Below are 17,631 nucleotides of genomic sequence, written 5' to 3' on the forward strand. Positions count from 1 at the left end.
CTACGCTAAATATAAGGTTGTTTTTCACGGTTTTGATTGTCACATTAGCGTGTTTCTCTTCTAGTCTAGTTTGTGCTATCAACCGGCATTTTCGAGAATATTTTACTGTTTATTGTTTTACCACGTGCACCATTTTATTTACTTCTTTCCACGTGGCCATCATTTTTTCGGATTTGGTTTATGCTATCAACCGGCATTTTCGAGGTAATTCTATATTTTTTCGGTTTACCACGTGCACGATTTTGACTTTCGTTGCTTCTTTCCACGTGGCTATTGGTTTTTCAGTATTGGATGTTTCTCTCCTTTTGGAATGTTTTTGTCATTTGTTGATGAAAATTGTCTTCATTATTTATTGGTGTTTTTTTCATGTTATAAGTAATTACTTGTTTGGACTTTCGGAATTACATTTCTTTTGTTCACTTGTTTCTTGCTTGTGCCCTTTTCACAATATGTCCACTGACAGGAACCGATTTTGTAAGTTACGCCTTAAGCGTACGAAATTCTTGAATCATCTACAGTTTCTACTTAAATGCAAACATCAAAATTTCATTCCCAAATTTATACATGTGAAATGTAGCCTTAAAGCTTCCGTTCACGTTTCAAAAATTTTGCATAAATTCAAATTGGCACTTCTTCGTCACATTATAAGGGACACACGCAAACGTTTATCTAAAATTGAATTTGAATTATATTACCTCCATTTAAAAATTGCTAATTCCACTGAAAATTTTTCCTCATTTGAACATACATCCTGGTCTAGAACCGATACCGTTTGTCAACGGCATAAAAATGTGCTCATTTCTAAATTCCAAAAACTCACACACCAGTCGGATAGTCCCAATTATCTAGCTGATCTTCCCACTGTAAACGTTAACTCCATCGTTAATATCTCCAATAGGAATCTTTCGGAGGATCAGTTAAAAGTATTAAAATATAATTTCAACTTTTCAAAGACATCTAAACCTTCAATTCCTCAAATCATCGCCCCTATTGAGAAAGCCTTTAAATTCTCCAAAATTTCGGAAACGCAGAAGGATACAATCCGCCACCTAATTACTCATAACGTTAATTTTAACAATAAATCTTTGGGTTCTAATCTTAGCAAAAAGGAAAATGAGATCTTACGTGAAATTAATTCTGATACTAATATCATTATCTCTAAAGCTGATAAGGGCGGACAGATCGTTGTTATGGACAAACACACATATATTACTGGAGTCTCTAAATTGATAAATGAAGGCCCATACTGCTCGATCCCTAAAGATCCTTCAACTTCGGACCTCATGAAAGTAAAAAGTACTATTAAATCTTCCCACATTCTGCCAACTCAGTTGAAGAAATCACTTATTCCGCCTATTACTAATTGCGCTAGACTTTATGCTCTTCCAAAAGTCCACAAAACCGGTATTCCTTTTCGACCAATTGTTTCCAACATAGGTACTGCTTCATATCCTTTGGCCAAATATTTAGTTTCCAGATTTTCTCCTCTACTTGATAACAATATTCACACTGTAAAAAATTCTGTTGAAGTCATTGATAAACTTAAAAATATTTCCCCACTTCGTTCCATTATGGTTTCATTTGATGTCAAATCATTGTTTACTAATGTTCCGGTCGAAGGAGCACTAAATTGTCTTGAAACTAGGCTTCGGGAATTTCACTTCACACATACTGAAATTAATGAGTTGGTTTCGCTTACTAAAGTTTCTCTAAGTCAAACCCACTTTGTTTTCCAAAATGCATATTTTCGTCAAGTTGAAGGATTGGCTATGGGTAATCCTCTCAGTCCGGTACTTGCTGACATTTATATGCACTATTTTGAGATGAAATTATTTGATAAATTATCTTTTCGTCTTTGGATTCGGTATGTTGACGACACTTTCGCACTTTTTGACGGTTATAAAGAGGATTTATCCGAGATTCTATCTATTATGAATTCAATTGATCCAGCCATCCAATTCACTCTTGAAATTGAATCCAACAATTCCCTCCCCTTCCTCGATATTCTTATAATCCGCAATGAAACCGATTTTAGCACCACTGTGTACCGTAAACCCTTTGCAGTTTGTTTACCACCCCATGCCAAGTCATGCCACCCTGTTAAGCAAAAAATGGCTTCTTTTTACTATTATGTTTTCCGCGCGCTAAAAGTTTGTTCCTCTGAATCTTTGCTTACCAATGAACTTAATTATTTGAGAGCAGTTGCGATTGACCGTGGATTTTCTCCCGTGATTATTGATAAAGCCGTCAAAAAATTTTCAGATTCCCATCAAAGAAGACATTCCACTGTTAGAAATAATATCAATGACCTTGTCGTGCTTCCATTTTATCCTTCTGTTAGCTATAAAATTGCACGGATTCTCCAGAAATTCAATTTTCAAGTCGGTTTCTCCCCTATTAATAAAATTCACCCTTCGATTCTAAAAGATTGCGTTTCTGTCTTGAATTCTTGGGGAATTTATAGTATATCATGTCAGTGTGGTTTAAGATATATTGGCCAAACAAAAAGAGCGTTGAAGTTTCGTATCAAGGAACATGAATCTTATGTCAAAAAAGGGGAAATTAACAAGTCTTCAATAGCGTATCATAGCTGGACTTTTAACCATAATTTTGATTTTGGGTCTGCAAAAATCATCCAAAAGGCTTCTTCCATAGGCGAATTGGATTTTCTTGAGGCTTTTCACATTCATAAAGATTTAGAAAGTTTAGTTAATGATTTGAAGTCCAATCCAGTCCTTCCTAATGCCTTTAAATTTCTACTGTCTTAATTCAATTATTTTTGCCGATAGATGGCGTTACCTCCTCGCACTTGGTACTACCAGAGGGTATAAAAATCCGTTCAGTGGTTGATTTCCATTATTTGAAGTTCAGATTTTGAGCGTAATGTGCATTTGCCCCTCGCTCCCTATTTTAACTTCGCTAATATTTCTTTATGCTTGATCAGACAGCCTGGCTCAGTAAAAGTAGGCGGCCAGTGCAACTCTGATTAAAAATCTAGTTATAACGACGTGCAGTGCTGATAAGCACCACGTGTTTCTGTGATTCCTATTTTCTTCTTTCTATGTATTTCTTTCTCCTGATGAGGAGGGACCTTTAGCTGCCCTCGAAATCGATTGAGTGTTTCATTATACCTACGCTAAATATAAGGTTGTTTTTCACGGTTTTGATTGTCACATTAGCGTGTTTCTCTTCTAGTCTAGTATATAAATATATTTATAAATATATTCTCTCTGTTACTCGGCTCAGTGATCTCAGTTTCCTTATTCTTATATGTTTGTAAATTGTGCATTTTTTGCTTTAAAAATGATTGAATTATGTTGTTCTTATCTTCCGCTTAAGGTTTTTATGCCTTTAGTAAATCTGTATGCAATATTTTTAGAATTATGAACAATTTAAAGGTTATTTAAGTGCCTCTAAGCCTAATAATTTTTGCCATGTAAGCCATTGCTTGTTTACATTTGAAATAGCAGAACAGTAGATTTGTTGCCAATCTAGAGAAAGTAAGCTTCGCAATAACAAGGATAATACCTTCTTTTATTATTGCGAATTAAATCATGTTTAATCCATTCTGGAATTTATTATGAGGAAATAAGTGTTTAAGATTTATTTCATAATTTTAGTACAGACATTTTGAGTTTTTATTTATTTTTCTCTTGTCACAAAGTGAGAACTGAATTAACTGAATCGTCTGTGAAAAACTGTTTCTTTTTTGTTGTTGTTGTTGTTTGCTTAATTTCTTTTATACATCGTTTTAGATTTATTATAGTATTTGAATAGAACATGTGGCAACGATTAGACAATTCTTAAAATGATATAAATTTTGTGCTTTCTGAGTTAAAAAAATAACTCTGAGTTATAATATGCATAATACGAGAGAGGAAGAGATGCATTCTTGAGTTAAAAAATGACATGGGTGAGATGTGAGTTTCTCTCTTGCGACGACGACTGCTCTTCTTGATTTTTGGTAAATATGATTTTTGCTTGTTCTCCTCGACATGGCCAGTAATAGCGAACCACCAGATAGAGGCAAAATTCCTTGGCATGCTGCTTTCAGCGATTATGATAGCGATGATGATTCTATTTATTCGAATTATTCAAGAAAATCGACTACATCCAAAAAGATGCCTGTAATTGCTTCAGGTGACCCGGCGCTTCCAAGTATAATTGCTACTCTAATTTCTACCAAGAAAAATAAATCCCAGGGAAAAGAAAAAAAAACCACAGGAAGTCCTAAGAAAATAGCGGATAATACTAAGAAATTCAAACCCTTCAAATTTTGAAGCAGTAGTTAACAAACACAGAAAGGTTTTTCCTAATTTAACAGAAGCTATCTCTCAAGAATATCTTAATACTCAGCTTTCGACTAACCCAAAAGATCTCTCACTCAAATTAGAAAACGAAATCGCCGATAAATTAAACTGTATTGAGTCTATGAAGACATTAACCTCCCCACCAACGATAGAAATGCGTTCAAAGTTACAAGAAGGAATTCAACAAAATCAGTTCATTTTAGCAAGCATTCAGAACACCGCGAAGCTCGCAAATTCTAAAACAGATGATAAAACAATAAATCAGAAGTATTGGCAAACTCCAAAGAAAACAGTGAAACATTCCGAGTCTATCCCACCACCAGATATTCCGGAAAATACAGATTTGAAACTCTTAACGAAAATAACGAAGCTATGGAAGTTACAGATGAAACGCTGATGACTACAACACAGAATATCGCAGAAAATAAAACAAAAATTCTCCCATTAGTCATTCCAGAAAACGATGTTGATTGGCCTGAAATTGACAAAATGCTCAGAGAGATATGTAAAAACGAATTTGAAGTTACAATCAAAGCCAGACAGATTTTCCTTTACACTACCACCGAAGCCGATTATAAAGCTACAGTTGACAAATTCCAGAAAGCACAGATTAGTTTTCATATGTACCAAATTTCCTCAGCCTCTTCAATTAAAGTTATACTTCAGAATATCCCGAGATCCTACACAGAGCAAGCAATTCACGCAGACTTAGAACGCAGAAGCTTCCCTATAATTGAAGTAAAGCAGTTCACGAAGAAAGCAGAACACCAAATTATCCGTTTACCTATATTTTTCTTTGAACTAAAAAGAAATTCTGCAGGAGAGAAAATTCATCAATTAAACAATATGTTCGGATTCAATATCACAATAGAAAAATATCAGTCCAGAAAACGCCCAATTCAATGCTTCAATTGCTAGGAATTCGGGCACTTCCAAAATAACTGTTTTAAAAAGGTCACGTGCTGTATGTACGGATAAAATCAAAGATCCAATACCTGTAAATTAAAACCAGATGAAAAACCATCTTGCATTTACTGTCACGAAAATCACGTTTCTTCTTATTGTGGTTGTAAGGTATACAGAAAAAGATTCAATCATTTAGAGAAGATAGAAAACCACAAGAAATTCCCTCTAAAGATGACTTCACGTGTAACGTGTATACGAGCCAGTTTCCCTTAGAAAGTCCTCCACGAAGGCATCCCTCCCTTTAGGCAGATAGCCCTCGTGTGCTTTGCCATTGTGGTGTTGCGCGACCCCAACCTACACGCAACAATAATAGTAACTGCTATGAACTGGAAAGTACACAAAACTCTTAAGAAGGGTTTAACCCTCTTTTTATTCTACTTTAGAAGTTACAGATGCGTGCACTTGACGCTCACAAACTACGCCGACCCGGCGGTAAAATAAAAATAAGAAACTAAAAATGAATAATAACAAGTTACTACCTACGAGGCTCTCTAAACGTAACTAACCTAACCGCGTTCTAAGATACCGCTGACAATTCAGCAAACTTCTGAATATTACGTTGAAAGATTTAACTATCTGCCGAGGCAAGCACACAGGCCGAAACGCGCGGTTCTTCAATTTCTACCTAGCCACCTTCACGCTCGTGAAGCAAGAAAGCACACATTCGAACTCGTTTCCCTTCTATTTAACTCAAATTTACTTCTGCTTAAAGATTTGAATACTTTGCACGTTCTACTAAAATTTACATACTCTGGCATTGGCAATTCCAGGGGAAAGTAAGGCTTGACAGGAAAGATAGTTTAAACTTAAAATAAATGTTAGATGTTAGTTAAAATAAATATAAACTATAATATAAATAAATATAAAAAAAATTTAAAATAAATATAAAAAAGTTTCAGGCAGCATATTTCAACGAAAATATCCATTTTGACAGCTATCGAATGCAATTTAAGGATGTTTTTGCGTGATATCTGTACGTAAGGACAGAATAAAAGACTCTTTTCCTTCAAAAAAATTATAAAACTCCTTTAAAATGAATTCTGAAGAGAATTTTTCGTGGCGTCTGTACGAACGTATGTGCGTACGTACGTATCTCGCATAACTCAAAAACGAGTAGCCTCAGAACGTTGAAATTTTGTATATAGGACTGCTATAACATGTAGATGTGCACCTCGTATTTTGGTTTCAATCGGCCGCACCAAACGTATATAAATATATTTATATATATATCCACTCTGTTACCCGGCTCAGTGATCTCAGTTTCTTTACCCTTATATGTTTGAAAATTGTACATTTTTTTGCTTTAAAAATGAATGTATTATGTTGATTTTATCTTCCGGTTAAGGTTTTTATGCCTTTAGTAAATCTGTGTGCAATATTTTTAGAATTATCAACAATTTTAAAGTTGTCTAAGTGCCGCTAAGCCTACACCATAATTAAATAATCCAATCCAATCCAAAAGTAAAGATGACTTCCCCGAATTCATTCAAGCTTCAGGCCAAACTAATCAAGAAATGCCTAAAAACCTTTACAGTGACAAAGTTAAGCAGAAAAACCGGCCGGAAAATTTAGCAGAAATCATTAACATTTTCAAAGATCAGAAAACCCTTTATCTCATGAAATCAATACTCACAATAGTTCAGAGAATTAAATCAGCTAAATCAAATATGCAGAAACTTTGCCTAGCTTTTCAAGCCATTGAGATGATTTTGAACTTTGCAGATCAAGATTAATTCGCAGCTTCTCTCAAGACAAGCATAGCCGAACGGCAGAAATCCTCAAGCTGCAGATCCTCACATCTTGGGGCCACGTTTACTTCTCTTCTAGAGACTCTACACTAGGTGCAAAAAGTACGTTCCATCTTACTGGAATCAACTCATCATTAAAGACACCCTACTTATAATATATTGGTAAAGGCCTCACTAGGCCAATTGCCTCTTAATTGTGTTATCACATAGACATAGATATAGTTAAAAAAAATGAATGAAATGTAACGCTGTTTAGTGAACCTAAGGCCAGAGTGTCGCTATGGTAAACAAATATAGTGAATTTTAAAGAGTGCATTTGTTCTAATGTGGTTTATGCGCTATCGACGAGGTAGATTTAATTCAATTCAATAAGTTTAAATGAAATGCAAGAAAAAATGCGTATAATTTAATATTCCGTACAAGGAAGTCATGTGGTACACACATCAGATTTTTGTGTGTGTGTGTGTGTTTGCTTAAAATACATCTTTCTGGAGTGCATCATTTTACTATATAATTCTTATAAAGCGCTAATGATGAATTTAGTACTGACACAATGGTTGAAGTCAAACTGAAGTTCTTTTTTCAATGGTAATAAAAATGTTGCTAATTTAACTAACTAGTGGAAACACAACTGACTCATTGGTTCAATACTCTTATTCTAGTATAAATATCTTTATTTTTTTTAGTCTGCTTATTTTTCATTGTGGTGCCAAGGTAACGTTCACTGTTTTGTTTCTGTCGTGATTAGCATTGAAATTAATCAGTTTAATTATTGAACATATAACAAAGCTCCCATTTTTACTTCCTTGTACGAAGTAAAAAGGAAGTATTGTAATCGCGAAAAGTTTCAGGCAGCATATTTCAACGAAAATATCCATTTTGACAGCTATCGAATGCAATTTAAGGATGTTTTTGCGTGATATCTGCACGTAAGGACAGAATAAAAGACTCTTTTCCTTCAAAAAAATTATAAAACTCCTTTAAAATGAATTCTGAAGAGAATTTTTCGTGGCGTCTGTACGAACGTATGAGCGTACGTACGTATCTCGCATAACTCAAAAACGAGTAGCCTCAGAACGTTGAAATTTTGTATATAGGACTGCTATAACATGTAGATGTGCACCTCGTATTTTGGTTTCAATCGGCCGCACCAAACGTATATAAATATATTTATATATATATCCACTCTGTTACCCGGCTCAGTGATCTCAGTTTCTTTACCCTTATATGTTTGAAAATTGTACATTTTTTTGCTTTAAAAATGAATGTATTATGTTGATTTTATCTTCCGGTTAAGGTTTTTATGCCTTTAGTAAATCTGTGTGCAATATTTTTAGAATTATCAACAATTTTAAAGTTGTCTAAGTGCCGCTAAGCCTTTTTTTTTTATGGCGGCCATTGATGTTTACATTTGAAACAGGAGACTAGTGGATTTGTTGCCAATCTAGAGAAACTTAGCTTCGCAACAACAAAGATAACGCATTCATTTATTATTGCCAATTAAATCATGCTTAATTCTTTCTGGATCTTTTTCGAGGAAATAAGTGTTTGAGATTTACTTCGTAATTTTTAATATAGATATTTTGAGCTTTTATTATTTTTGCCTTCTCGCGAAGTGAGAACTGAATTAATTAAATGAGACATACTCAATCGTCTGTGAAAAACTGTTTCTTTTTTGTTTTGTTCGTTTAATTTCTTTTATACATCGTTGTAGCTTTATTATAGTATTTGAATAGAACATGTGGCAACGATTAGATAATTCTATTCTTTAAATGATAAAAATTTTGTGCATTATGAGTTATAATATGAACGAAATATATAAGTTAACTCATATATAATTATTTGGATTATATAACAGTTAACTTAGTTTCCGGTATGTAATTATTATATAAGTTAACTGTTATATATTTATTAATACTGTTAAGTGAATCTAGCGCCGAAGTGTCGCTATGGTGAGAGTGAATTTTAAAGAATGCATTTATTCTATTGTGGTTTATGCGCTGTCGGCGAAGTAAATCTAATTCAATTCAATAAGTTTAAATGAAATGCAAGAAAAAATGCGTATAATTTAATATTCCGTACAAGGAAGTCATGTGGTGTACACATCAGATTTTTTTACTATATTTTATTGTATCACGAGTTGAGTAAAAACGATATTCGAAACTCCAAGCGCTGACTGTTATTGAAGAAAAATCATTGTCGGTACCATTTTCCGTATCTACCTGTTACTGATGAAAAATAATCATTGTTGCCACCATTTCGTCATCTACGATTAACTAAAAATCTTCATCACAAAACTACATAAATTATCGAAAAATTATTCAAGTCAGTATGTTGAGAACAGTTATTAGTATTATTTATCGATATAATTTGCTTCACGTAATCTTCTTTAAATCCATTTCTTTACCTATTTGGCGTATTATTTATTTTTCTCAAACTTGGAGAAAATAAAGAATAAACTCTTGAATTCAATCTCATTGCTGTTTCTTCTTTCATATTGCAATACTAGAAGCAAATCCTGCCAAGACTTCCTCATAATTCATATTGCTGTAAGCTTTCTATTTTTATCTCCAGTTTCTCTTTCCTTCTGGGACTGAAGATTTTTCCGTGCAGCATCTTGGGTAAAATTCCTTAGAACCGTTCCTTTGGTAGATATTACGTGTTTCAAATTTCAGATGAAGTTACAAAAGAAAAACATTTTCTTATTTGCGTTCTGTAGTAAAAGCGGGTTTGACACCTACGCTCAGCGATTCCAGCGAGCTCAGAATGATAAATTTGATATTACGCGTTTATTTTTAGCAACTGATTCAGGCTTTGCTTAGTTTTATAAGCAATCTTTTTTACTTTTGCTAGATTCTGAATAGGATTTTACTATAGAAAACAATATTTTTTACTTTTGCTAGGTTCTGAATAGGATTTTCCTATGAAATATTTAAGTAGAAAAACAATTTCAGAAAATAAATATGCATGTGAATTGATAGCGTTCTATGTTTAATGCTCTGAAATTGAATTAATCTAAAAATGGATCACTCGGTTTTTCAAATAAATTCGACAACAGAAATTAATTTTGAGAAAAAAAGAAATGCAATAAAACAGCAATAAAGTATTACTATTAAATGCAAAAGATTCAGTATTCCTTCTGAATGCTGTTTATTTAGAGGAGATTGATCACTATTTATCCCCCCCCCACCCATGTATGTATGTCACCATATCAGTATTTGGCATGATGGTATTTGGTAATGATGTAGCACGTGATCTACCGCTTTTAGTTAGCTACTTGTTTTTTATATAGCGCCGATAAAATTGTTTGTTGTTTGAATCATTTTCCTCAGTCATTTCATCGCACTTCAAAACATGAAAGCTGATGATTTTGATTTCCTTCTACGAAGTAAAGAAAGTACTGCAATCGCAAAAAATTTCGGGAATCATATTTCAACCGCTCTCGAAACCATTTGAACGATGTTTTTGCGCGACTTGTGTACGTACAGACAGAAGAAAAGACTGTTCTTGCCAAAAATAATTGTAAAATAGATTTAAAATGGATTCAAAATATTTTTTTTCTTGACGTCTGTACGTAAGAAAATACATCTATACGTACGTACGTACGTATCTCGCATAACTCAAGAACGGCTTGCCGTAGAACGTTGAAATTTTGTACATGGGACTGTTCTAACATGTAGTTGTGCACCTCCCTTTTTTGTTGCCATCGGCTGCATCAATCTTATATAAATATATATATTCCATCTCTGTTACCTGGCTCAGTGCTTATCTTTTTTATTCTTATCTGTTGGTAAATTGTGAATTTTTACTTTTAAAGTGATTGAATTATGTGGTTTTTATGCATTTTGTTAATCTGCATTCAATAGTACTAGAATTATCAAGAATTTAAAAGTGCGAGTTTTAAATGGTGAGTTAAGCCTAACAAAGCACCATTTGTTTACGTTTTAAACTCAGTAGAATAGTGAATGAAGTCAGTTTCTGCACTTTTAACGTCTTTTTGCCAAGTGGGACCAAAATAAGCTTTCTGTTTTGTGCACCGAAAAATCTACCTTTTTGCCCGCTGACCGAATTGCTTGTTTTTGTGTAAAAACCCTAATTTTAATTTTAAAAATCGTTTTTTAACAGTTTTAACTGTATTGGAGGTATTTATTATTTTCTGTATTTTACAATTTTTAATGAAGGTGTTTTGAGTTTTGTGTATTTTTGCTTTGCCACAAAGTGAGAACCGAATTAATTGAATGAGAAATACATCTCTAATGAAACTCGAGGAAATACGTTTAAATGAAATGCAGCAAAAAATGTTTTATAACTCAATAGGCCATACAAGGAAGTCACGCGGTGACCACATCAGAATTTTTTTTAATTTTATAAAGCTTTTATAATTGAATTATAAAATTAATTAAATCTGGAGTACCGCACCTCAAATGTTTTACGTTATTTCGCAGAAGCATGGTGGACATCAGTTCATAAAAGTGGTGACTCTTTTTCAGCCTTTCTGAGCGATATTCGTAGTGGATATGATTGAACGACTCATATCTCTTTTCAGGCCACCTCATGCTTTTGTGTGTAAAACTAGAAGGAATTCAAATTTAATAGGTTCTTAAATTAATTAATGCAATCACTTTGATTTATGTATTCTTGGGTATTTGTATTTTCATACTTAAAAATAATCTTTTATTGGCGCCACCTAAGAAACAAACAACTAACTAAAGACAGCAAACAACTAATTAAAGGCATAATGCATCATTACCAAGGGTATTTATAATAACCTTGTTGCATGAAATACTTTCATTAACGTTTTAATCGTGCATGAAAAGAGGTATTTTATATGCAGTACTCGAGGCTAAATAAAATCACTTCCGTTCCAAAAAAATATGAGTTTATTAAGTGTTTGAATTTATTAAGTGTTTGAGTTTAATAAACGGCGATTTATGCACTGCACACAATGGTATCAGTTTTAAACTTTGCAAGTAAAATAGTAACTATCAACTCATTCATTAACCAATTGAAAAATAATAATAAAAAATTAATACTAAAATTAAATTATTTATACAATTTTAAAATTTTTTATAGAAATACTTTTTAAACTGCATATTTGATGAAATTTCATCTCTAACAAAAAATTATTCAATCCATCTATATGTATTTCAAGAACAGGTCTTCGATTAATTCTGTTCTCAGTTTCCAAATACGTCTGGTAGCTTTTTCGATCAGCCCCTCAGTCCAAAAACTTTTCTTAGTGCTTCTTTAAATTCGATTGATGATGGTATGTCAAGACATTTTCTGTCACTTTCACTATCAGTTTGTAGAGTCATTAAGACTTTTTTTGGAAGCAGGAGAGATGAAAAATGAATAGTGCCGTCGCCGGGACTTGAACCAAAGATCTCTCGAATGCACGCCGGGCGTGCTGACCATTACACCACGAAGGCATGCAAAGAAGGCGGCAAAAATACCTTATATACTTCTCCCTTTTAAAAGGAGACTGGGGATTAGGGAACCCACTCGCCAAACTCTGGTGGTGGAGCAATGCCTTCGCCAGGACTGGAACCACGGACCTCTCGAATACGCGTCGAGTGTGCTGATCACTACACTACGAAGGCATGCTAAGAAGGCGGGAGAAATACCTTACAAGTTTCTGCAATTCTCTTAACACATTCATAGTTTCATTCAGTTTTTATACATATTATCTGAAGATACTTATGAGTTGACACTTATTCTAAAAATAAATCCCTGTAACTTCCCTCACTGATATCTGAAACATTAGGTACAATTTCCACTTCCTCGGAGGCTTCTTCTACACAAAAGTTAAATTTTCGAAAATAGGTTTTAGCCGATTTTAAGAGATTAGCCCCCTGCATTGATTTTACTTCAGCATGACTTCTAGCAGGAACATCGACTTAATTATCTCCTTCGGAATATTTACATTTTCAAAATATTCAATTCTTTTCATCAAGTACTAAACATCTCTTTTGAAATGGCATTTAAAACCTTTTATAATACTCTAAAAATAAAGATTAATTGTTAGAAGTTTTATTTGCAAGAAGAGACCCTAGTAATTTTCAGAAAGGGATCAGAGATTTATGTTCTGAACAGTTATCTAGTTAATAAAGCCATTTTGTCATTTTTCATTTCGCTAGTAAATTCTGAACTTCTTTCATATACTGAGATTTTCTGCACAAGAAATAGAAACATTGCCAAAACCCATTGCTGCCTTCTTAGTCCATATCGCATGTTAATAACTAATGTTTTCTTTGAGTTTCTTAGATCAATTACTGTTTCTCTTTTGAATATTAATGTGTGTTCTGGCAGTGTTCCGTAATGCAGTCCAGTTTCGTCTGTATTATAAATTCGCCTGTCTTATATTCATTTAGCTGTCTAAGTGAAATATCTTCCATCCATTTATGCGCTGCATAATGATCGGCTTCTTCCTTTTCAATTTACAACTCCTGATGTACAATCTTAGCTTTCATTTTCTCCAACTTGTGAGGCATATATCAACTGGTATAAAATTCTCTCCTAGACGTTATTGAACTAGTTGAAAAAGCTTAAATAGAAAAATTTTTTAGCTTTATAGCTTGAAACTATTCTAGAGAAGCAATTTCGGCATCTCTTGATTAGCTCTTTTTTGGTCTTCCTTCAGACATTTGTATTTCTTTTAGTTTATTAGCACTGTGTAGTTTGCTTAAACAAGGAATCCTTTGTTGTGATTCCTTGTTTAAGCAAACTACACAATGTTGTGAAAAATACAAATGACTAAAAGGAATTTAGAATAAACATTCAAATTTTTTATTGGAATAATTAACAGAAAGAACAAATTTTTTTCTCTTAGTTTATTGTTCTTAGATCTAGACACTTACCTCTGTATCCACCGCCTCCGCCTCCAGAGGAGCATCCTCCACCTCCTCCGCCGAAACCACCGTCGGATTGTAAAAATTCCTCATATTTCTGGCAAACCTTTCCTCCACGTCCTCCCTTTTGAAGAGACTGACCACTTATTGGTGGCGCGACTTCATCATCCCATCCTCCACCTCCACCTGAAAGTAGGGAAAAAACTCCAAGTTAATGCCTGTAATGTTAATACACAGAGTAAATATTTTTAGACTTCTAAAACTCGTGCATTTTCCCAAACTCATCCTATTTACTTATCAGCATAGAAAAAAAAAAAAAAAACTAACCACAGGATGGAAAGAACTGATAAAAGCATCATAGGCTTAAAACATCTTGACGACATAGCACAGCTTGTTGTTATTAAGGATGACGATTAGCAGCTGAAGTAATACCGTAACCGCTACTGATAACAAGGAAAGTTCATTAACACCAAAACACTTTTCTATACAAAATTGATAAAAATGAAGAACCGGAAAGAACTAAAGAAACTGACATTAAGTAGAAAAGCTGGAAATGGGATATTGTCTCATTTTAAGAAATTAATAACAAAAGAAAAGATTTCGGAGAGATCAGTTTTGGGTTGTGACGCCTTTTGATACAATATGAGATTTTAATTCTATATTTTCAGTCAGCAAGTTGTTCCTTATCCCATATTGTAGAAAGGAGCGTATAGTGCGTTTTAGGCAGACTTTGCTGTAAAAAATTCTAAACTATTGGACTTAAAGCAATTTTTATGTAAAGAAAACGAACGCAAAAAATGTTGGTTTAGGGATCAGACAAAAATTTTATTTCAGTAAATACAAATTTTCAAAATTTAGAGTTTCTGCAAATGTAATTTGAAACCAGTATATCAAACTAGACTAGAAGAGAAACACGCTAATGTGACAATCAAAATCGTAAAAAACAACCTTATATTTAGCGTAGGTATAATGAAACACTCAATCGATTTCGAGGGCAGCTAAAGGTCCCTCCTCATCAGGAGAAAGAAATACATAGAAAGAAGAAAATAGGAATCACAGAAACACGTGGTGCTTATTAAATATAATGTTCTTCGCACTTAATCCATAAAATTCAGTTCAAGAGCAATATCGCAAAATAATTTTAAATTGAGCGTATCTTTACAATTTCCGATACACAGTCACGCGCGCTGGAGATAAAAATGCTTTTTCTGTACAACGTTGCCATGGCTCTCTTCGAACTCCCTGAGTTTGTTAATCAGAAATTCATTACAGTTTTATAAAATAAGAAATCTATAATAAGACAAATTCAAAATTTGAAATTAGGGCTTCCAGATCCCATATTCGCAGTAGGATTACGTCATTCAAAACTTGATGGCTCTAGGTACCATGTTTTTATCACAGTGCGAGAAACATACATACATTTATGCAGATTCTTCATTACTTAATTTCTTCAAATATTATACATGGCGAAAATATTTGGTGGCAACAGTTTGAAAAGTGGTACAGCCTTTTAAAGATTTTGGCGCAAAATGCCAAAACGAAAACAATAGTTCCACGGGGACAAAGCAATTTAAAGCAACTTTTGTACTTTAGACTAAAAAGCAACTTTTGTTTAGCGTTATATTTTAAATATAACTACGCTAAACAAAAAATAGGTTTCTTTACGATTATTTAAAATCTACGGAAAGCAAGGATTTCTTTTATTTGCGTAATTTAAATTTCACATTATCGTGTTTCTTTTCCATTAAATAACATTAAGTTCGAGATCTGAGGAACTAAACATAGCTTTTAGGATTTCTTGCCATTGTATTGCTGTTGCAAATAGTTTTTAGTGCTAAGTTTGGAGTCATTAACGCAGTTAATTTATCATGCTTCCTGGCATCAAACTACTTAAGAATCTCCAGAATGATACATGTATTTCACTTTTTAAACATTAGGATCTCCATTATTTCAAAGAAATAAATGTAAGAAAATTATAACAAATAGGAAGATTTGCTTTATTAAATATCAAAAGCAATGTATTGTTTAACTTGCATTTAAATTATTGCCTTAGGCAAAAATTAGAAAAAAAAGTGCCTAAAAATAAATTATTTTGTTTCAACCACTTTACATTAAAACATCTGCCTTTTTATCATGATTAAAACGTAGAAGAACATTTATAGGATAAGAAAATAATGTATCAATAATATAATATTTATATTTTATGGCAGATATATTAGCATCTATCAGAAATTAAGCTCCAACCATGAGGTTTTGAGCAATATCTCTCCTAATTTTTTACTAGCTATAAAACTGTAATGTAATGCAGAATAACAGAAGTTGATTTCATTAAAACTTTTATGTAACAGTAATAGCAATATTTTATCTACTTTTATGAAAAAATATTGATATATAACTAATTTTCTGCTCTGAACGAATTGTTAATTACATCACATATAGCTAGTAAATAAACTTAGCTACTAAATAAATATAGCTACTTCAATAAAGCTATAATTCATTAATGAGGTAAAACGTAGTATTTCGCTATTTTTATGTTTACTTTATGTATCATAAAACACAAACTATACATGTATATCGAAGTGAAATCCGTGAAATATTAAAAGCTCATCTTGTACAGTGAAGTAATAGTTAACTTCGTCTGTTAGTGAAGAATGCAATTAAATCCCAGTTCTTCTAGCATTTTTATTTTTAATTAATTATATAAAAGTAAATATAGCTAATAATCTCCAATAAATATAAACCCAGTGGCAGAATATATGAATCCGTTGAATAACGGTAATTCGATGTGGGATCAAATTGATTGACTGTATGGATATTTTCCTGTCTATCCAATTGTAATATGAGAAAATTTCTTTTATTTTCGATGGCACTCCTTCCTTTAAACAGATATCCTTCAAATTCTTTACCGTATAAAAGTTATAGTGTTTCAGTTTCCTCTTCTTTGGTATCTTAAATTAGACAAGAACTCTAAAGACTTGAGTGAATATCTCTTGAAATTACGACAGAAACGTACGAAAGGGGTAAAAGACCTCTTCACTCAGATAAACTTTTAATGGAAGGCACTGCTCGTGCTTACAGAAACAGCCAGCAATAATGGCTTAAATCAAAAGAAAACGAATTTTAAATTACGATTAATTTAAGTCAGCCGAAAGGCTACACAGACGCAAAACGCGCAATTTGTGTCAGACCTTAATCGACGTGACAAGCTTAATGGCGGAAATAACGCGACGCTGAAGATATACTGCAAAAATCAATTAGCAAATGTAGCCTTCAGTAAGCTGAACACGCTTTGATTTTATCCTCTAAAATCTTTTATTAAATACTGTGTTTTTTCTATTTAGTGGAGTCTTTTCTACGTCATATGAACGCACGCGAACTAGAAATTTACGTTCTGTCAGGAAAATGGAAAGCAAGAAAGACAGCAAAAGTAATCAGCATTAAGATAACTGGTTAGTAGAAGTAAATAAATCCTTACAAAATAAACAAACAAACAAATAAATCAAATTACACTTGTACATTCTATTTCCATCAATAACCGGAGACACACGTTAGTAGAATCGCCTGTACTTTCATCAACACACATCATTTCCCCAAAAACACCGCAATAATTCCCTGCACGAACTACTAGGCTCAGAATGAACGCAGGATACGAGCTCCAGAGTTCACGAAATACATGTGAAACTCGAAGCGAAATACATGTGAAACTCGAACTGATGCCCACCAATTCGATCATTCCAAGTTCAGACACTACCTAGAGAT

General features: G+C 33.2%; 1 protein-coding gene across 4 annotated transcripts in view; it reads right to left on the reverse strand.

Moving 5' to 3' along the window:
* LOC118188535 (leukocyte tyrosine kinase receptor-like) overlaps positions 1 to 17,631 on the reverse strand; it is a 374,636-nt gene that overhangs the window by 164,204 nt on the left and 192,801 nt on the right. For all 4 annotated transcript variants that reach the window (XR_015040889.1, XR_015040890.1, XR_015040888.1 and 1 more), the window contains exon 15: positions 13,882 to 14,058. Coding sequence is in view for 1 of the 4 variants with exons in the window: in XM_035358990.2 (XP_035214881.1) it covers positions 13,882 to 14,058 (177 nt within the window). In the remaining 3 variants the exon portion in view is untranslated. The remainder of the gene's footprint in view (positions 1 to 13,881; positions 14,059 to 17,631) is intronic.

This window comes from Stegodyphus dumicola, chromosome 4, assembly GCF_044657685.1.
Source record: "Stegodyphus dumicola isolate Sdum_Otavi_A_Nest chromosome 4, ASM4465768v1".
Taxonomy (NCBI): domain Eukaryota; kingdom Metazoa; phylum Arthropoda; class Arachnida; order Araneae; family Eresidae; genus Stegodyphus; species Stegodyphus dumicola.